The 21,474-nt window shown below is 35.1% G+C and overlaps 4 protein-coding genes across 7 annotated transcripts; all 4 read right to left on the bottom strand.

Annotated features, from left to right (window-relative positions):
- Positions 1-11: 11 nt before the first annotated feature.
- On the bottom strand, positions 12-3,289 carry LOC141663896 (uncharacterized). Of its 3 annotated transcripts, none has more exons than XM_074469743.1 (3): positions 2,475-3,289; positions 1,521-1,713; positions 12-902 (listed from the first exon to the last, which is right to left on the bottom strand). In XM_074469743.1, exons 1-3 carry the CDS (start codon positions 3,102-3,104, stop codon positions 391-393), a joined length of 1,335 nt encoding a protein of 444 aa, XP_074325844.1. In that variant the 5' UTR covers positions 3,105-3,289; the 3' UTR covers positions 12-390. The 3 variants fall into 3 exon arrangements, with proteins under 3 accessions (XP_074325844.1, XP_074325845.1, XP_074325846.1); XM_074469744.1 differs by having other exon boundaries at positions 1,521-1,683; XM_074469745.1 differs by having other exon boundaries at positions 1,521-1,674.
- Positions 3,290-9,077: 5,788 nt separating this feature from the next.
- On the bottom strand, positions 9,078-12,680 carry LOC141666571 (uncharacterized). 2 transcript variants are annotated; one of them, XM_074472635.1, is made up of 4 exons: positions 10,076-12,680; positions 9,746-9,856; positions 9,494-9,574; positions 9,078-9,394 (listed from the first exon to the last, which is right to left on the bottom strand). In XM_074472635.1, the coding sequence occupies exons 1-4, from the start codon at positions 10,304-10,306 to the stop codon at positions 9,323-9,325; spliced, it is 495 nt and encodes a 164-aa protein (XP_074328736.1). In that variant the 5' UTR covers positions 10,307-12,680; the 3' UTR covers positions 9,078-9,322. The 2 variants fall into 2 exon arrangements, with proteins under 2 accessions (XP_074328736.1, XP_074328735.1); XM_074472634.1 differs by having other exon boundaries at positions 9,078-9,574.
- A 148-nt stretch (positions 12,681-12,828) lies between these two features.
- Positions 12,829-16,175, bottom strand: LOC141666570 (tyrosine-protein phosphatase RLPH2-like). The gene is made up of 5 exons (XM_074472633.1): positions 16,036-16,175; positions 15,326-15,884; positions 14,116-14,183; positions 13,728-13,907; positions 12,829-13,267 (listed from the first exon to the last, which is right to left on the bottom strand). Exons 2-5 carry the CDS (start codon positions 15,840-15,842, stop codon positions 13,097-13,099), a joined length of 936 nt encoding a protein of 311 aa, XP_074328734.1. The 5' UTR covers positions 15,843-15,884; positions 16,036-16,175; the 3' UTR covers positions 12,829-13,096.
- Positions 16,176-16,516: 341 nt separating this feature from the next.
- LOC141666569 (serine/threonine-protein kinase D6PK-like) lies at positions 16,517-21,005 on the bottom strand. Its single transcript, XM_074472632.1, has 3 exons — positions 20,757-21,005; positions 17,786-19,948; positions 16,517-17,360 (listed from the first exon to the last, which is right to left on the bottom strand). The coding sequence occupies exons 2-3, from the start codon at positions 19,609-19,611 to the stop codon at positions 16,517-16,519; spliced, it is 2,670 nt and encodes an 889-aa protein (XP_074328733.1). The 5' UTR covers positions 19,612-19,948; positions 20,757-21,005.
- Positions 21,006-21,474: the final 469 nt, after the last annotated feature.

Here is a 21,474-nt window from a genome sequence, read left to right as displayed (position 1 = left end):
TGCTTCACATATTTCAGTATTCATTAGAGAATCTAGCAGTGCAGAATGTTTAATTCATGTACCATACATTAAAAGTGTCTAGGTCTTATCGCGCAGAACATAGGATATGTTTGAGGGATATGTAATTATGCTGCTGATAAACACCCACATAGGCCACCCTCCCCTTCTCTGTAATACATACATATGCATAAGCTACGTTCTGCCCGCTACCAGATTTATTCACAAGAGATACAATTGAGGTCATTGCACTAATCAACCAACCTCTCAAGAGTCGAGACTAAAGTTCAGCTAGACTAGGGTCATCCAATAAATTAACCAAACAAAATTATTTGCATTAGAAGTTAGAACAGAAACTTCCTGAAGGTTGCTTGCTAAGTACTAATTAAATTCCTACTGCAAAACTAATTCCTCAAGCAGTAACCCGAAGATGGCCAACTCAAGTTCCCCAGCCTTATCTTTTACCTCCTCCTTGTACAGCGTCCAATCATCTGCATCTTCTCTAAAGTCCAACTCGACCATCATATCAATGGTGTTTGATTGCACTTCTTTCCATGCATTTAACCTCTTGCACACCCTACTTACTATCACTTCACTACTGCAGTCCGGTCCACTCTTTCTCTCTTCAGCAATAAGTTCCAAGAGCAGTCGCCTAACGTCTAAGGATATCTTGTTTTGATCATACTCATTTGATCTGCTCAACACTTCTCTAACAACCTTATCAAGATTTTCTTCCTTATACAACGGTTCTGGATAGTTGACGTAATTGCAATCTTCATCTTTAACTATCACTTTTTCCTCTTCATCTTCGTGATCTTCCAACATTCTTTTTTCCAGCTCCACTGGATCCAACTCTCCCGGTCTCCCAAACCTACGGAGCTTGTTCAAAAGCTCTAGTCGCGCTCCTATCGAAAGTTCAACAAAACTTTAGTCAGCAATTATTATCTGAAAGAAAGGCAATGTATAAGATATGTCAATACAATTAAAGACGACTTCTCCTAACACTGTAAGGTTTTGCGAGAGTTAGGTAGTAGGAGAACTCCCATAATAGTGGAGGTTTTGGCTTCGAGTTTGATAATCTCAATGTCGTCAAATTTTAATCTGAACACCAAGGCAAAAAGTTTAGGAGCCAACAACGGGTTATCTTAGTTTTTGTAAGAGAGGTCAATGGTTCGACGTACATATGTCTGAGTTCAATTATTAAAAAAAAGGTTAAGGAACAATAAGGCCATAAAGTAACATTGTAATTTTCACAAACATGGCCATAAAGTGTAGGCTAGCATACTAGTGTTCCAATGATCAACAAAAGGCCACTAAAGACATGCGCAACTTCCTTGGTGTATAATGATATTCTTGAAGTCAATCCAATGGCTACCACGAATCATTTCAGATTTTATAATAAAGTTTTTGTGATTTATTTAGGTCTAGAAGATTGCATACGACAAAATTAAATGTCTGTAAACGACACAAAATTTGTTAACATGAAAACATAATGTTTCGATATTCAAATTTTGATCACATACTTTGCACATTTGCGTAGCTGCACTCAACATCAAAATCGTTATTTTCTTTATATTCCGAATCTCCTCTGTGTTGTTCATGGTCATCTTGAAATGGTGGAGCTAATACAGATACCGGACTACATTGATCTTTTTCTTCTTCCTCTTCCTTCTCTACCTGAATTTTCTTTAAACGTCCATCTTCAGAGTTATTGCGCTATTGAATACAAATAATATCGATAAAAAAAACACTAAAAACTGGCAAATTTACCATTAACAAGAATGCAAATTTAGTCTGTCAATATTAGAAGCTTGATTCAGAAACATTATTTCAAATACATACCAAAATTGTTAATCTCAATTCTCACCCAGTCACCTAAACCAATGTATTCAAATTTACTTTGAGGGGGTCCAAATGGAAGACACAAACAAAATTTTGGCATTTTATGAAAATAATTACTCTACTAATTTTATCAGACATTGCTGTTGAGGAAAAGATTTTGGGAGCAGAGGCGTGAACGTGATAGAAAAACAGAAAAAGGTACAGCTACAAAACAAACAGAGAGGTCCTCCTATCGAAACCAGCAAATGACAAAATCTACCTACTAATTTTTTTTGGATTCATCTAATTTGTTGGGCAACACAGTCATTTTAATCTGACACAGGGACACTCACATAGAGTGATAGAGATACTCTCAACACCGATCCAAAATGACACTTAATTCACCTCACAACTACCACGTTAACTCACTTGGACTAAATCGGATTCCAAGTAACATTTTGTAATAATAATTTTGTTAGAACGCAAACAGTTTTCGTGTTTAAATTGCACACCAGTACTAATGTGACCAATGTTAGTTTCCACTAATACGACGATGATTTATGATAATAACATTCAATAATTTGTTTTAATGTAATCAGTAATTTAAGGGCGCATACATTTGTAGTGGAACATGACTCGTAATTAACTAAACAAACCTGTTTATGGTGGGAAATCGGAGAGGCAACCGGAGATAAGAATTCAGGTGTGTGATCAGCATGTGAGCACCTCTGAAGTGAGAAACAAAAAGGTTGGCTTGAACTACATTCAGGTTCACGAGAATGAATATCAGCACCTCGAGTGTAATCATATGTTGAAGTAGTAGAAGAGCTCTCCAAATCCAGTGATTTGCCTTCATTACTCTCAGACCATCCCGCGCTGCTAAGCCTAGCATCTTCACTATTTACTTCCAATTTATGGCTGCATTTTCTGGAAATGTTTTTATCCCGTAGTCTTTTCACAAAAGAACAAAATCCAATATTTACGACGGGGGTTTTGGGAATGGATGAGTGTTTCTGAATCTTCGTAGCAGCTTCTAGCAGTACAGCTGCAGTTTTAGATGGGATGTTTTGGAAAAGAGCAGCTGATCTAAATGGAGTTTTACGCGGAGAATGGAAGAGGGATGGCTTAAAACATGATTTTGTGCAGAGGGTAAGGTTTAAGGATGATGTTTGATAAAATAGTGGTTTGCATAGTTTAGAACAATGCTCTTGAGCAATGTAGTTATCAACTTGAAATGGTTCTTGATCTTCTCTTAATAGGTCTCGTAAAAGATTCTGATGAGCCATATACACTGTTTGTTTATTTTTCTTGTGTAGCTGTAAGAACAAAGGTATGCTCTGAGCTTAAATTTGAAATGCAAAGTTTTGAAACATGAGCTTAATGTGGGAGTGGACAGTTGAAAAGTTTCTGGAGGCCTGATTCTGGAAAGTTAAGTACATAAAATGTGTTTGTGTGAGAGAAAGGGAGAGCCTAACTGCAACTATAACAAGACACTAGGTCACAAGTTTTATTTATTGTTCCTCGATTTTGTCTCTTACTAGCGGTAGCAGTGCCTATTATAGTTTTCACAGTAAATCTAGCTATATTTTAATTTAAATTATTAAATTTATGACTCTACATTTCCTGGACTTGTTTTTTATTCGAGGTCTTGTTCTGATCACTAGGGAAAAAGATAAGAGCGTGATTAGACTTTTAACAAATTTATGGTTGTAAGGTTACGTTCTATGAAAAGTAATTTCAACACGCGAACATATTTTGCATATTTTTGCTTTCTAAAATTTTACAATTACAGAAAAACTGTTATCACGTTAAAATGTTAAATGTGAAGTTGTATATATTCATTTTACAAACCAACGAAGTGTTGATACAGTGGTTGAGCTCTTGTATCTCTTGCGGGAGGTCATGAGTTTGACCACTGGCCCGTGTGTAATTAACTAGCAAAAAAAAAATATCCATTTTACAAATGAATTCATGTTATAGATGGACATACTTTCATAGCCTATGCAATTGAAAAACAGTTGCAGGGAGAGTGATACAGCATGACAGGAGAAGCTTGCTTTGGGTTGTGTAATTTTGATAGAGTAGCCTAAACTTATCTTTTGTTATGAGTAGAGGGATACATGTATGAATACTGCATCTACTGCAACTACTAGTAATCAGTACATAACTACACATAGTGCATGCAACTGCAACTGCAACTGCACCTGCACCACACCACAGATCACAGATGCCTCTGCAATTAGTTACATTTGTTGGACAAATGTGCTCTGTATCCTCCTCATTATTGATATAACCTCATCAATTCATCATACCATCCCATTTTTACAAGTGCTTCATCCAATGTTTCCCACTGCATATTTCACCTGCACAATTATTGCTGTTACCTACTACCATTATTGTGGCTGCCTACTATTGTGTCACAATTACATGATAAAGGGTTCAAACGGAAAATAAAACAAAGAAGCATTGATATTTCGGTCAAATAATCAACTTAGGGTGTGCAACAATCTACTTTGGATCTGTAAAGGTGCATGCATATACCATTTTTTTTAAAATCAGTATGATGGTAGTTGATCGCGTAGACTAATGTATTGCAATCATGTAGATTATTTGATTATTAACACCTGTTCGTAAAGATTAATTTAGACGGTTAAGATTAGGATGTTGGATTTTGAATTGCACTTTTGTTGATCGTGATATGTGGACTTTTATTTGTTGAGAGTGCAACATGCTAAATTGTTAACATGTGAAACATACAGAAGGGATGAGCGCTACTAGAGAAAACAGGATTTACTGCATCACCTATGCGGCTATGCTCATCGGTGAAGACTTACATGACACATATGCTGCTGGTTTTTAAGTTACCATTTCCTACAAATATAAGCAAATTTGAAATGTTACACAATCTTGAGCTTCGAACAGAACACTGTCTTCTTTAGTCTCTCTATACGAATTAATTAGAAGAAATAATTACTTTGTTCTTTCGGTTTATCAAGTCTATGATCATTAGGAGGTCCTAATATCGGATACACTATTAAATTATCAATTCTTCTAAAAATTTAAGATGATACTAGTAATCGCTAAGACTAAGTTTCTCAAGTGTCAGTACAACTCTGTGTCAATGTCTAATGGTTTTTAGTTATTTTGTTTTACTAATGTTCTAGAGAAACTGCAGAAGAGAGCTCCAACGTACGTAAACCAGAAATTGAGAAGGCAACAAGGCATACCAAGTGAGCACTCGTACAGTTTTACTTTAATTTGAAAAAATAGACATCAGTATTGCAAACGTATGTACAATGACCAGGCATTTGTGAATTGTGATCATGTCCGTGCCGTCAGACAGCTGACGGCCGGAGTTTTGTAGGACGATGGGTCCTATTTTGCATGTGTTTGTTACAATTTCAGCACCCTTGGATTACATAGGATTCTATGGCTTAATATATATTTGCAATATATATTACACATTATAATATTATATAATATATCTATATTATAATATACATTATATATATTATTATATAATTTTTTGAACATATATTTTTATATTTATGTTAAATATTAATTAATTATAAATTTAATGAAATATAATTATTTAATCATTTAAACGGGTGATAAACTTTATAAAGTTAACAAAACATCTATAAGTAATAAAATTGAACATAATTACGTTGCCATCTTATTAATTCGAATACGACTCAAATGTTAGTATTTAATTTCTTAAAAGTTCATATATCCAGCACCCTCAAAATTTATTAATCTTGAAAAATAAAACAAATTAAGTCCAACATAAGTCATAACCAACTATTTGTCCTGAAAATCTGAGAGAAATGTTAATTTAAATTCATTTCTCTCAACTAGATCCCAACAATCAGGCTCTTAACCACAATCTCCATTCCGAGTTCAAACAATTCCTCCTCGAACCTCGTAATCTTAAATCTTTTCAAAATTTGCTCCTGTTTCATATTGTGCCTTCTCGCATTCACTCTTATCATTGGCTTGCTAAATACAAGACTTTGTGTAACAACAACAACAATCAGTTCTTTTACTTTGACTACCGGTAGCACCTCCAATAAGAAATTCGTTATAACCCGACCGGACGGGTTAATTCACAGAATTGAACAGTTTTTAATCCCGAGATCTGTTCACGAAGATTATAATTCACCGAGGAGTTTGAGATCCATTTCAGCTGTTTTACCCCAAGGAGTTTCGGAAGTTGACCTGAGAACTAACCGGTTGAAAAAACCGGTTCAAGTACCTGTCGGGTTTGATTGTCTATACTTGATTTTGGGGTTATTTTTAGTTGATTTTATGGTTGCTTTTGTGGTATTAGTATTGGCCCCGCATGGGCATTTATTTTTCTCCATTTTCAATCACCTTGACAACTTATTTTGCAACTAAATATAATTTTTAACAGATATTTTCAAATTTACATTTGTGGTTGCATATATGATTAGTAGCAGTTGCAGATATGGTTGCAAATGCAACCTCCGTATAATATATGATTAGTAGCAGTTGCAAATATTTATGAGAAAAGCCCAATTATTATATATATAATATATATATATATATAATATTAGAATTTTATATATTACACATTATAATATTATATAATATTAGAATTTTATATATTACACATTATAATATTATATAATATATCTATATTATAATATACATTATACATATTATTATATAATTTTTTGAACATATATTTTTATATTTATGTTAAATATTAACTAATTATAAAATTTAATGAATTATAATTATTCAATCATTTAAACGGGTGATAAGTTTTATAAGGTTAACAAAACATCTATAAGTAATAAATCTAAAAAACCGGGTATCAATTAAATTGATTTTTTAAATATTAGTTATATCTATAATAACACAATTAATAATGTGGTGGAGTGATTGAAGATGACATGCTAAAACTCTTTTTCTACAAGTCGCGTGTTCGATCCCAAATACTTAAAATATCAATAATTATACAAATTTTCAGATTTCGGGTTCGGATACGAATATATAATTCAAAAAAAATTCGGATTTCGGGTATAACCGAATCCGATCCGAAATCTGATGAATCGGATTCTGCAATACTCGACCTGATTGCCATCCTGCACAGAATGATTTGAACATCAATCATTTTGGATAACTTGTAAAAAGGCTGTTACTCAATAGTTTAGCCAAGGTTCAAAAATTAGTTATTGAATACATATTAGGGATGAGAATCAAATTACAAAAATTATATGCACCGCACTGCACCCTGATATGTAGTACATTTACAGGATTCTCACATTTTTCTATAATTACTATTAATCGATTCCTATCGGCCAATCGAGTAGCTATTTAAAGGATCCAAGTAGATAATTTACACTTAAACATATCATCAAAGCAAGGGAAGCGAGTATCTTTCTTTATGTTTTGTCCCTATCCGATGTTTTTCATGGCGTTATGTGTAATAGTCTCTCTTGAGCAGTGAGCACCACTAAACAATACTCAAATAAACACCTAAAAATAATATGAAACACGCAACCTAATGTATTCTAATTCACATACCTCCTTCTCGTAGGAAACAAAACAATTACATCTTCTTTCCAGCAATAAGACAAATCATTTTATCCATCATTTTTCTATTTTTTATATTCAAATTTCTTAAATTCCGTATTTTAATCGGCTCTTTGGACCTGTATATTTGTTCTATCTTTCAGGGAATTTACAGAGAATTAGTTTCATGCTAATTACACGAGAAACATCAACTTTAACTAATACACTTTTTAGTCAATATAAGATTTTATTCAGATGTGTTTCCTTTTCTTGTCCAGAAGTACTTACTCGTTAAAACATTAAAAAATAGATTAATTTTAAAAATTATTTCTGCAGAAAAGTAAATATATCGCGTCGCGGGTATTCACTCTACTGGTGTTCATTCAGAAAGCTGATTCGGGGCATTTGTGTGGCAGTGCACAAGTGAGACACGGTTACCTCTATTACAATTTTCTAGGCCTAATTAGTCGTTATTGGTCATGTTTTAATAGATTTATGTGGCTAGTTTTTGCTAGACCGGTTAATTTCTATTGTACTCGTTAAAGAAAAGGAGATTGATCGAACAAATAAATTATTTTAATATTTCTGGAATCTTACTACACATAATCGAGAATCCAACTTGAATATTAAGTTATTAACACAGTTTTTTCAGAAATAAAATTGAACATAATTACGTTGCCATCTTATTAATTCGAATACGACTCAAATGTTAGTATTTAATTTCCTAAAAGTTCAAATATCAAGTACCCTCAAAATTTATTAATCTTGAGAAATAAAACAAATTGTCCTACATAAGTGATAACCAAGTATTTGTCCAGAAAGTCTTAATTTAAAATCATTTATCGCGACTAGATCCAGAAATGATGGAATGATGAATCAGAGGTTGAGGTTTGTTTGCCATTACCCACCCAAATCAAGCTCAAACTTGTCTGCCGCATGCGAGAGTTAAAGCTTTTGAGCGCAGAATTGGTACCCTTTTTCTTCATGTTTTCATTTGTTCTCAAATATTCATGTCAAATAACAACTTACACTTGTTACTTGTGAGTTGTGACGGATTATATTCAAGAATCTTTATATTAAAACAATTTAAGCATAATAATGACCCAAGTAATTTAAACAACTTATATAACATAACCAAATACGAGTAAATTGCTAACCCAAAGTTGTTGCAGTGATTAAGCTCTTCATATCTCATTTGCCCGAGGTCAATAGGTCGACTTTGGTTGATAGATCTGAATAGCTGCCTTTGTCTTACTTTCCAATTTCCAAGCTTCTCGGGGCAGAACAGATATTTAATTCTAGTCCCACATTTTCTTATCTATACACAATTTTTCTTCCATGCATAAGTTGTTATAAATACTCTCACCTAAATTCTAACTTGACATTCACTCATATTCTCAAACACTTCATCAAATTGCAATCCAGTTTATATCGCTAACAGAAAACATTTCATCAAATTGCAATCATGTGTATTTTGTATTCCGACTTATTGATAACAAGTGTAACAGTTGTTTAAATTATAATTTGGTTGATATTTTATACTTCGATTTATCGATAACAAAAGTTAATGATATGAATGGTATAAATTTGCGCCAACACAAAAATCTATATTCGTTAATCTATTGAATACCCGTATTCTCTAATCAATAAATTCAACAAAAAAAAAAGAAGAAGAAAATTGGAACATTACAGGAATCCTGAAATTAAAACAATACAACTAAATAAAAGAATCTGAACCATAACTTTAACACAAAAGCATTCCCTGCTGTATACACTGTCAACTTTAACAAAGAATCCAAAGTTATGACCTGTTAACTTAACAAAGGTGTAAAAATAAAAAAAAACCCAGATCACCCATATGCTACTACATCTAACTAGAACTCGAAGCAGTATTCTTAATTAATAATAAATACATTCATAATTCCCTAACATAAGTGATCAAATATACAGTTAATTCAGCACCTCAATTCAGCTCAAGGCTCTTGCTCAACTCCTCCAGCTTCTTCATCCTTGATTTCTCGCTTTCGCTTACCAGCTGTTTCAACTTAATAAATTCCGTTAAAGAAACCATAATTGAAATCATTTTAGTATTAAGGATTTTGTACATGATTAGTTGACAAATTGGACCACTAACCTCCATCAATCTAGTAATTAGTTGTACTTTCTCCTTGTTCTTCTCATTAAAAGCTTCAAGTGCATCTTTATACTCCTTTTCCTGTTATTCACATCCAAATGGTTTTCAGAAGCTTTATAAATGATTTTATTGATCAAGGCTATGAATCTTTTATAGTTATTACAAATGCAGATACTTAAATACAAGTACATAAAGAATCTACAAGTTATTAAAAAAAATCGACCAATAAAGTTGTCGGGTAAGATATTGAACCTTCTTCTGGCAGGAGTGTCCCAACGGTTTCAACTGTTTATTAACTGAATCAATCTTCTTACGAACGATATTAACTTCCTTCTTCAACGGATCTGCTAATCCTTCAAGTTCCTGATTATCCAAATTTGAAACTTTTGTGAAAAACACAAACATAGAGTTCTCCTTATAGCAACAATAACCATTTCGAACATTACTAGAACCTGATAATATCTATTTTTCCAACTAGTTTGCGGTGACTTGAGTGAGTAAGTAACTCCAATAGTACCATAACACTATAACAGGAGTAACAAATCTTACAAGGAAACTCAAGAGCTAAGGAGTTGAAATTACCTTGCGAATATCAGCCAAACGTTTAGTTTCTTCCTGAATGCGACCAAGCTGAGCCTGAACTCTTTCTCTAACCTCAAATTTCTTCTTTTCAATCTCTGCTTCTTTGGCCTTAAACGTCGAAAGCGCAGAATTTGACATCTCTTCTTCTTCTTCTTCTTCTTTCGTGAGATTTCCATTGAAACTAAAACTTCCAGAAACTGGACCTGGAACTTGCTGCTGTGTTTGCATCATTTTTATGTATTTTTCTTAGAGACTAAACAAACCCCTACTCTTTTCTATTTTGCTTGAGCTCCTCTCTTTTATCTTCTATTATATTATCTATATATCTCTTCTTTTGCTTTTGCTTTGGAATGATCAAGTGTGTGTGTACACACTTTCTCTACTGTATTGGTGGTGCTTAAGAACAAACAGACCTGCCCTTGATGTTTAAAGTTATATTGGCCAGCTTAGCTTTCTTTCTTAAACCCCACAAGTATTTATCACTTAACTAGATTATTATTTATTTATTAAAAAAAATATGATTAGGTATATGAGTTATCATAATGTAAGGTGATGAATTTTTAAAGAATGATATAAGAGTTTGTTTAACATACATATAATTTAAGCATCTAAAAATGCAAAATACATCACAAAAGCATAAAAGTTAGATGAACCAACTGCCAACCTTTGCCTTATTAAAGGAAGAACATCATTTCTTTCCTTTTCAGTCGACAGCTACTCATACTTTGCATACTTTCAATCAGTGACATAACCAAAATATATATTACTGTCATATATACGTGGCTCAATATTTTTTATCTGCAACCAGCACTAGGAATTCCTAGCATTATATTTTTTAATAAATCCATAATTTTTCTTATTAATAGCAATTCAGATATAAGTAACCAAAGAATAGCAGAACAGACTGAACATTGCAAGCAACTTTTGTGGTAAAAAAAACCTTCAAAATGCACCATTGACCAGTGTCGAACATATCCACCATATCATAAATAATTACTTTTTATGTTCTATTTTATTCATATCATATTTGACGCCCTCCAAGTTCAATAATTTCTTTTAATTAATTACACACGCACACCATAAGTCGAATTTATACCCTTACACAAGAAGACACAAGAGCTTAACCACTGTACCAACCATTTGTTAGCTCTTTAAGTCCAATAGTTACGGTACATACAGCGTGACTAGAAGGTCCCCAACCAAATAAAACTAGATATAATATAATAGGTATGTACCCTTTGGGCAGCATTGTATATAATACAAAAGTTTTGGCACTCCTTTTGACACCCAAATGATGCTCTTACAGGAGTAGGCAAACTACATGATGTTTGCCATCGATATCATTTGAATCATCAACTTTATACCACATTAAACTTGAATTGCACTGACTAAAACTGCCTGATTATACTATAAGAACTTGGATTCTATACAGCTATTCAAGTTGGTTAAACTTAGCAGACTGCCTTCTCAAGGTTTGGGGGAGGGGGAGGTGAAGTTAAACTGAGAGAAAAAATATGCTAAGAGCACCGGACATTACCTTTTCCCTGCTTCTTTTACCAGGTCCAGTTGTCGAACTTGAGAGTAAGCTTTATTGGTGTGATCCAACCAAGACAAATAATGCTGGATTATGCTGTATTAGTAGTGCAACGAGTACGATGGTATCAGTTAGTGAGTGTACGAGAAATTATCAGTCTACCAATTGACGGTTGATAATTGAGATAGTCCCAAAAGCACCTAACAATTGTACACAACGATATCAAGTCAGCTTGGTAATCCTAAAAAAACTGGACGCATGACAGGAACGCAAACATTTGTGCAAGGACAGTGCAGCAATGTATAGTTGTCAAATAGCAAATAGCAATCAACAAATACAAATACTATGTCCTAAATTTCATTGAAAATGACTCCAGGCCGTTATTGTCCTATTGCAGCCGTCCCTGAACTATGTAAAAGAATGTGTCCGGGCTCCGGGGTCTGGTCCCCAATAGTTATCCAACATAGGAGCCTAGGAGGAGAGGATTTTACATATCTAATAGGGTGAGCCAAAATTGCAACCTTCTGCAACTTGAACTAGTGTTAAGAAGGGGACAAGAACGCACGTGGATGATAAACGGTTGATTGAGGCACGGCAGTTACTTTCTTAAGTTAATGGTACCACTGCTATTTCAACTAACTTTATACATAAATCCACACGGAATCATTTTCACTCCAACACTACCCAAACGTAAATTACAAACATGGTGCTTTCATTTTAGCCTACTCCATTCTAAGTCATTTAGTCAAAATGCAATTTCTGCTTTGATATAATTCCTACTCTTTCAACAGCTCTTTGTTCCACTAAATTAGAAACATAATAAGTCTATATCTATAACCAAGCCACCAAGAACACTACAATAGCTTCCCCATATATATAAAAAACAAATATTTGAAATAGATTCTACAAGTACAAGACTCCCCATAGAAAAGGTGCAAATGCAAGTACCAAAATTATTCTATTAGGCATGCTTTAGAAACATTCCCTTGTCATCTGCTTCGAGTATGTCTTGCACATCTGTGTGTACAAGTTCGCACAGGGACTCTTAGAATATTATATAATATGGCATGACTTAAAAATAATTCACATGTTATCTCACATCTGCTTTCCCTATGTCGTGCAAATTTGTATGTACAAGACAGGGACTATCACATACACATATTCTAAGTCCCTATGGTCACCAAAGATTCGTTATTATTTTCCCGTGTACAGAAGAAGATGCAATAAAAGCACTGAAACATTGCAATTGTATGGTAATTCCATATAATATACTGCCAATACATAGATTAACAACATTCACTGAAAACATTTGGAAGCTGAGCTAGATCTCACAAGACTAGATAGCACCTCATTAAATTATTGCCTGCTAAAACAATAAAATATAATTGCTTAATATCTACATTAGATGGGAGGGAACGTATCTCTGCTTCTACCACAGTCGTAGGAGGAATTATGATAATGATCTATAACATTGTGAGGTTAGTGAACTATTTGCTCGGTCGATCAGTATCGCGGACAATTTTCATTGAAGGAAGCACAACTGCTGCCACTGGATTATGCTCTAGTCCGCCACCCTCGTCAATAATCAGTCTAAGACCTTCAGTGTGAAGTTTTCCATGGTGACCACTTACTAAGATAGTTGAACAACTATCCAGATCCTGTCAAACATCAAAGATTTGACATTTTGATATATGTCTTCACTTTATATATTATTCAGTTCTGTAAGACCATTTCAGTTGTCTGTTTAACAAAGCACAGAATTCAGGCAAGTGTGCACAGTGCAATATATACAACCAGAATTTGTACAATTTGACAAATGACAACAAAGAGGATTACAACACAGGCCCTCTACTTCTAGGCGGAAGACTTTTTTGAAAATGACATACAAGAAAAGTTGGTTTTGGTTTAGGTCTCTAACATCAGCTAAAGACTAAAATCTTTATGTTTGCTGGCATACTAAGCATAATAAAATTATAATGGATGCTAATTGCTAGGTATCCAGTGTCGGTTGTCGCCAAAAACTAACAATGTGTTCCTAAATTATCAAACAGAGCCGGATGAAAAATGTACTTCTAAAATTTGGAAAGGGAAGAAAACTAGGAAGGGGCAAGCATTTACCTTTGGCATTTCCCATACATTTTTTCTACCACTGAGCGCCTCCACCTTAGGAATCCTGGTGTCCCTGGCTTTCAAGTATTTTAGTTGTTCTTCTACCCCTCTATTCTTTTCCAATCCAGCATGCACAGCTATTAATTTGCACTGTTTGATCCCTTCTTCAGTCTCTATGCAGACATTGTCCTAGGGAATAAAAGAGAAGGAAAAAGAGGCCATAATCCATATCATACCAATTTTGCTATTTTCACTAAATGATGAACAAAACGTCGTAACTAAACTATTGATCAAGTGCAGAGCAATCTGTACTTTCCACAGTTTGGGCAAACCAGAGAACCATATTAGAATCATGTTAGCTAATAATTTAACAAAATACAAAGCATTAATAGCTAACCTCTTCGTGGACCCAAACCATATCAGCTAAAAACTTCTTATGTTCAGCAGGAACTGCCTTGATCAGATCTGTACACAACTATTCTACATTTAAACACGGTTCAATACAACTAAATGCCTAAATTGTATATAGGTATTACATATAAACTCATGACGAACCATAGATATAGTACTAAAGATGAAAAACAACAAACTTTATAAACGTAAATACATTTGTTTAATGAAAGTAAATCTATGAGCTTACATGTATTAGTACGCCAAGGCAAAAAAGAACAAAAATGACAATCATTTAAATATGGCAACACAACAAAATTAATCCCGTCTCTTTATGATGCATAAGCACAAAGATATTAGCATGCTAATCAAATGCCAAAAAGTGGATTGATTAAGCCAAGGGTCTTTATGGAACCGGCCACTCTACTCCTAGGTAAGGTCTGCACAACTTACCCTCACCAGTATTGTCTGGCATTGTTAAATCATTTACCCTACACTCTCTTACTAAGATATTCTCCCAATAACTTAACCTTCTCCACTGGTCAGGGGAGATTCAACTGAACAAGCGAGATGGATTGAGTATGTTTGGTTTGACAAGGTTTCATCAGATGCCAATAAGCAAAACTGACAGTGTAATATGACCAACCACTTAACCAGAAGAACCTAACCAAAATTTAACATATCCAATATATCCCGCTAGTCTTGTTAAAATATACATAGACCTTAACTCTACCCCTACACTTAGGAATAGCTAACTATAACCCAAAACAAACTTAAAATGCCCGACGTATCCTGCTCATAGACCCTCTTGAATGTAGAACTTATATCTACCATATCAAATGATGAAAACAAAAATTCAAATTGGGAAAATGCTAGGTACCCCAAAAATTTTCTCCAATTGTTGATGAATCACATGAATACTTGGTAACTTTCCTAATAATAACAAGACACCACGCATACATACGTGCCCACGAATCAAAACCTTTCAAGCCAAGAATAAAAATTGAATTTTTTTTGGATACCTAGGAGTTAGGACTATTGATTCAAATTGTTAAGCATTTGTCTCTCCCAAAACGTGTGAAGAGGAGGCATAATCAGCTCTCGAAATGAGCCTTAATTATATCATATATTACATTTACAAACAATAAACAATCAGGAAAACCAAAGAGAACACAAAATCCAAAACAAAAACAAGAAGGGTATTAACAAAATCATACCAAATGATCCATGAGGAACTCCATAAGATTCAAAAGTAGGACCAGCATCATAAATAGAACCTTTATACTCAGTCTTCTTAACATGATTAAACCCACTCATCTTCCCAGCCCATCTCCTACCTTGCACATGCATCCTCTCATACTCTTCCCCTTTATACCACCCTTCTCTCTCCTCATTCATCTCGTACTCACTCCACGTCTCTCTAAACTCAGAACCATCACACGGCGCCGGAGCAACCCCAAGAAAAGCTGCAAATGCCAAGTCATGATTGCCACAGAGAAAAACATGGGTTTGGTTGGGGTAAGTTGAGGGTAAAGAAATGAGAAAATCGAGGACTTGGGGAGTGTTGGAACCACGATCACAGTAATCACCTAAGAAGATGATGAGGGCTGATTCAAAGTGAGATGGGGGGATGTGGGCTTGGAGATTGGACCAGAGGCTTTGAAGCTTGTTGATGTATCCATGGATGTCTCCTATGCAACACACGCTTCTGGGATGTTTGGTTGCCTCATCCATTTTGGTTCACGAGATGAGGTTTTTCCTGGTTGGCGTGCTGGCCTAGAGATACCACACATGTTATGTGTTTGAAACTTGATATGGGCTATTTTAAATAGAATGACTATTAATAAATTACGCTCAAATAAATAGATACATAAAATTATAGTGAAGCTCTCGTATTGTTATATCCAACAAAATTATGTAGCGCTACCTCACTGGAGTGACTGGAGAGTCCCTCCCCGCATCAACAAGAGGGAGTCGCATCCTCATTTTGTTGACACATTTGATTACTATTTGGGAATGGTTGGAGACGTGGAAAGTTTCAGCATACTAGCGTTCAAAATCCGTTTCTCTTCTCTTAAACCATTTTTCAAAATCTTTACACGAGAATATTTACAACTGGATCTTGCTGATTATTTGTTTTTCTCTTGGAAGTGCTGCTGCTGCTTTGTCCCTGCAGAAACAATTTATATCCAAGAGATGGAGTAAACAAACACTGGACTCTAAACCTAGTCTTTAGGAAATAGTCCGGGGGGAATGAGCCGTGAACAAAAAAAAAACAACTTTAACCGCCAAAAATTACACTATTATCTCTTTTCATATCTTCGCTAAAATTTACACTGTAGATCCCCTGACTGGATACTAGTTACACAAAGGGAGAGTGGTATCACGATAGTTTTATGATTCTTTCACTAAAATAACTCAAATTCCAGGGGCTCGCCTGTAGTTCCATACTCCAGGTACTTGGTCCCCTTCTCAGACTGCACTTGCGGAGAAAATATATATGAAGGCTCGGGTAATTGAGGTGGAACTGCACAACGTATCAGTGCCCAGTTCAGTCCTTCAAAGAAGGAATGCTTCTTAATCTCAGCAGTTCCTCTCTGTGATCCTAACCTATTTTCAGGTTCTTTCACCAACAAGCTTCTAATAAGATCTCTTGCTTGAAAACTCACAAGTGGTGTATCAGGAAACTTAAGGTTCTGCAGTACCACATTTGCTAATGTTTCATCATTTCCTATGCCTTTAAAAGGTGTCTTCCCATACAGAAGTTCATATAGAAGTACACCAAATGTCCACCAATCAACAGCACTCCCATGTCCCTCGCCTTTGATGATTTCAGGAGCAAGATACTCATGAGTACCGACAAAGGAATTAGATCGTGCATCTGTTGGTTCAGCAACAAGCAGTGGCAATGAGCGCATTTTAGCAGCAACAGCCGCTTTTGCCCTCCTTGCTTTTGCAGAAGTAGTTAAAAGCCTAGGGCTGAAGCATGAGACTTGACAAGAGGGCTGCATGCACAAGGGATCAATGCAGTTGGATCCTGCACATGGACCTGACATCCGTGGTGGCTCCATGGCTGCGGAAGATGTTTTCAGAAGCATTGGGTTTACAGAACATCTAAGTGAAAGGTCGAAATCTGTAAGCATGATATGACCATTTTCTCGGACCATAATGTTTTCTGGTTTTAAATCTCTATAGACTATACCGAGCATATGCAAGTATTCAAGGGCAAGGAGGACCTCAGCAACATAGAATCTGCATAAGCAAATGGAGTCAATTAGCTTTTTCACACGAAAAGAATATGGAAGGATAGAAAAATGAGATACATGAAAGAATAACTCTCTAGAACTGGGTCTAACTAAGGCGCCAAAAAAATACCATTCAAGCTGATACATCTCAAAACTAAATAACAATACGAGCAAACGAAATTAGAATGTGATATTAGCATGGACTAAATCTCCCTAATCCAGAAGGTCATAGAAACCTAATAAGAATAAGAGCAGAAAATCAATGTAATTCAAATCCTGAATTAAAGCCCTGTATTTACTAATATAAGTTTAAAGTTTAAACACCAAAGCTTTATTTACTACTGTTTTCTTGAGTATCTTATCTTCAATTGGTCATAACCTGAAGCAATAAGTAATCATATTCCAAAAACAAAGTTTTAGACTGTTCTCTACCTTGCTGCTTGTTCAGTAAAGTATCTGCATGGCTGCTTTTGACGGAGTACATGCAGATCCCCACCTGGACAATACTCCATAACCAGGCAAGATAAATTATCTGAAATAAACTGGGCATATAATGTGGGGAGAAAAGGATGATCCAAAATTCTCAGGATTTCTCTTTCTGTTTGGGCCCTTGGTATTTTCTTCCTTTTTGCCAAAAACTCATTGTCCATAACCTTTATCGCAAATAGACAGTTTGTCCCAATCAGTTCGGCAAGATATACAGTACCAATGTCTCCACCACCAAGTTTTTTTAATAGATTAAAATGTCCCAATCCTAAAAATCCACAATGCTTTGAAACATGCTGTATGGCTGCCCACCTCATATCTTTTGACATATGAGGCCTGTTGCCGAAACTAGATCCACTGAGATTGCTGTCTTCGCTGAGGCTAGTGCTGCTACTGAATTCACCGATACTACTCTTAGAGCTCTGTGATATATCCCCCTTTTCTCTAGGTCTCGGGTACTTCTTTGTTTTATCAACAAGAGAAGTATTACAAGAAACAGAGTCCGGTTTGCTTGCAGCTCTGACCATATTAGTTAAGTTGCATCTCGGAGCAACAACAGTCGACTGAGAGGCTGGAGAGTCTTTACTTTTAGATGCCACTGGAGGGTCTTTCTTTGACACAGCCTTTGCATCTTTCAGTGAACACTGACAACTCTGGCATACCAATTTGTTTGTACTGGGATCTAAGTCGCTATTAATGTCATTATTTGCACTAGTAATGTAAGGAGCTGGGATGGAAACCTGTTTTATTTCATTCTTAACAAAACTCTTAGCCCTACTGACTGGCTTATATGCACGTGGAGCATTTTTTGTTGTCTTGCCAAACTTAATACAGTTTTCTGCATCAGATGAACAAGGAGCAGTTTGATGTCTGCCTTTTAGTCTTACCTTAGGTGCTCTTTTGATTGCGAACCTGATCGGAGAAGAACTCTTCTTATTACCTTTTTTCCCCATTTTAGGAACTTTAACAGAAGAAGTGATGCTTTTTCCCTGCTTGAATGATTTACAGCCCGTACTATGACCAGGCAGAGAAGTGACCAATATACTGATTTCTTCCTGTAAGGGCTCTACCTTTGCAGATCGTTTACCAATTTCTGCATAAGTGTATATTACATCACTTTGCTCATTTGATGAACAAGTTTTCTTAGGAATCGTTGGGACCACAAACTGAGGAGACGAGTCAGCACTTTGCCCAACTGCCTTTACCTTCGGCTCTTGTAGGTACCGAGGAATCTTCTCTAATGAACTTGATGTTCTTTCTTCTGAGATCAAAGATATTTCAAGTCTGCCTTTTTTACCTTCGGCAACAGGAAGACCTGAACCACCAGCTTCAACTACAACCGACCTATACGGACTTCTTATGCTTCCAAACTCTGAAATCGAGGGAGAGCCTGGCATCTTTGACAAACGTTTCATGGCAGCCATTTCTGATGCCTGAGAGATGCACAATCCCCTAAGAGCTTGCTTTAGAGACACTGGCTCAGAAAATCCAATACCTGATGTAGATGTACTTGCTCTCATTGGTTTTTTTAAGTCTTTCTTACTTGGTTCGGCTAAACCTGCTTGACTAAACCGAGTCTGGCCCTTAAATGAAGTTTTGTTACTAACTGCTGCAAAGAGCTTATTGATGTCATCGTCTAAAGAACTTATGTGTCCTTGTTTATGGATAGGAGATTTCCACTCTTTGCCATGTGCAATTGATCGGTGAATTGCTTGGTAATTATGTTCTTCCTTTTCTTCAACAATCTCACAATTACCGGATAGTGATCCCATTCTGTCTTAAATCAAAAAGGTACAAAACCAGACAATTTTAAAACAATTCTACAGTTTTGTCGAACAACATAAGACACTGGTAGATTCTGGAGTCCCTTTAGCAAAACCTTACCGAATGCTTGTTCAAGTGATGGTAATACAAAGACATACACTCTAGAGCTTTCCCTAACAGTGCTGCATACAGACCTGACGCCTATTCCAGACTCACAGGTGCAGAGCCTAATACCAGAACAAGCACAAAACAGACATAAATCTAGAGTTTGTGCTTTAAGGTGCTTACTGAACCGAGAAGCCTCTTTCAAACACTTTAATTAGCTCACATGTGCATTGCCTATACCTGAATGACAACAATACATCAATCACACCTCTGTATACCGTTGTTTAAGATAAACACATTATTGTCATATAAGGAAAAAAATAGTTTTTACAATATTTACTTTTCGATTTGGAAGTAAGGTTCATCTTCGAACAACTTAACGAAATAATAAGTCTATCCAGAATACAAAATTCCAAGGTGCACTTAAATCACTTAACAATCGAACTTAGCTAATATTTCTAAACAAATTACCCCCCACGCCTGAATGTGAGATGGGGATATTACATATCTTCTATCAGATTAGTGCAGATCCAAGATTCAAAGTAAATCACAACTGCAACAACATGAAGTAATTTACACTTAGTAGCATTCCTACATCGCACCGCATTAATCCCATGACTCAAAAAACATCATACCAACACAAACATTAATAAATCCATCTAGCAATAACTTTTTAATTACACCATTTCAATTACAACTTCCTAAATTCAAATCAAAAAATTAAAAAGGCAAGCAGCAGCTCATTACCCACAAAACAAAAGCCCAATCTTTTTCTTTTCTTGAAAAAAAACAGTAAATTTTATCCACCAACTTTAAGCAACGAATGTGAAAAAACTCAAGTCTTGCAAAACACATGGATTCATACATAATAAGACAAACACAAAACTTTAATAAAGGAACAAAACTTATCATTTAATTATGTTAATTTAATTAGCCAAGCAAAGAATAATAACAAATAATTATAATAAAATGAATACACACAATCTTTCAAATCAGTGGAGAGTAAAGATCAATAACAACATAATATATACATACAAAATAAACTTACAGGAAATGGTGGGAGCTGTGAAACTGAGGATGGTCGGAAAATGAATCGGAGAAGAGAGGAGAGCGATAGATAGATGCAGATTGCAGGGCACACATATGTATGTATAATCTGTGTATGTAAATGCAGATACAATACAATACTCCAATATAATTATATATATCTCTGTTGGTTTCTTGCAATAGATTTCAGAAGTACTTTCGTTTGTATTAGCGTAGTTGGTCCCACGTTCTGGGTGTCCATAATTACTACTACATCGGAGTTAGTAGCTAGATTTATAGTGTCATTTTAGTCCTTTTTCATTTTTTTTAAGTAAATTTACTTTTTGATGTTTTAAGGAGTAGAGAATTAAAAAGATTGAAACAGTAAATCAGATTTAGATTGGGTTTAGTTGGTAAATTTTATATTGAGTGCAAAGTTAAAATGTTGTAATATTCTCTCAAGGAGTTGAGGGGTCGTTTTCCCTAGATTTGTAGATGTAGACCCGTTAGACTTTAGATTTAGGGGTGTGTTAGGTCAAATTATTTTATTACTCTATCTATTACTCCCTCCTTCCCTAAAAACGTTTCCTATTTGTGTTAGTACACGTTTTGCTAATGCGCACACACTTTTGATTTTTAATATTTTTAAATTCGTATTAGTATTAAATATAAAAAATTTACTGTATTAAACTGATAAATACGAATCCAACGAGATCACTCATCACTATGTTTGATTTTAT

The sequence above is a fragment of the Apium graveolens genome, chromosome 6 (assembly GCF_009905375.1).
Source record: "Apium graveolens cultivar Ventura chromosome 6, ASM990537v1, whole genome shotgun sequence".
Classification (NCBI taxonomy): Eukaryota; Viridiplantae; Streptophyta; class Magnoliopsida; order Apiales; family Apiaceae; genus Apium; species Apium graveolens.
Note: the sequence above shows the minus strand (reverse complement) of the source record. Positions and strands in the feature narration are given on the sequence as shown.

Excerpts from the sequence above, each read along its gene's own strand:
- LOC141666570 (XM_074472633.1), bottom strand. The coding sequence starts at position 15,842 with ATGGATGAGGCAACCAAACATCCCAGAAGCGTGTGTTGCATAGGAGAC. Across the intron at positions 14,184-15,325 it reads AGTTCCTCATGGATCATTTG|ATCTGATCAAGGCAGTTCCT; the intron begins GTATGATTTTGT and ends AGTTGTGTACAG. Across the intron at positions 13,268-13,727 it reads ATGTATGGGAAATGCCAAAG|GATCTGGATAGTTGTTCAAC; the intron begins GTAAATGCTTGC and ends GATGTTTGACAG.
- LOC141666571 (XM_074472634.1), bottom strand. The coding sequence starts at position 10,306 with ATGATGCAAACACAGCAGCAAGTTCCAGGTCCAGTTTCTGGAAGTTTT. Across the intron at positions 9,857-10,075 it reads GTTTGGCTGATATTCGCAAG|GAACTTGAAGGATTAGCAGA; the intron begins GTAATTTCAACT and ends TTGGATAATCAG. Across the intron at positions 9,575-9,745 it reads GACACTCCTGCCAGAAGAAG|GAAAAGGAGTATAAAGATGC; the intron begins GTTCAATATCTT and ends TGTGAATAACAG.
- LOC141663896 (XM_074469743.1), bottom strand. The coding sequence starts at position 3,104 with ATGGCTCATCAGAATCTTTTACGAGACCTATTAAGAGAAGATCAAGAA. Across the intron at positions 1,714-2,474 it reads CGATTTCCCACCATAAACAG|CGCAATAACTCTGAAGATGG; the intron begins GTTTGTTTAGTT and ends TGTATTCAATAG. Across the intron at positions 903-1,520 it reads CAGCTACGCAAATGTGCAAA|GAGCGCGACTAGAGCTTTTG; the intron begins GTATGTGATCAA and ends AACTTTCGATAG.
- LOC141666569 (XM_074472632.1), bottom strand. The coding sequence starts at position 19,611 with ATGGGATCACTATCCGGTAATTGTGAGATTGTTGAAGAAAAGGAAGAA. Across the intron at positions 17,361-17,785 it reads TTTACTGAACAAGCAGCAAG|ATTCTATGTTGCTGAGGTCC; the intron begins GTAGAGAACAGT and ends TTGCTTATGCAG.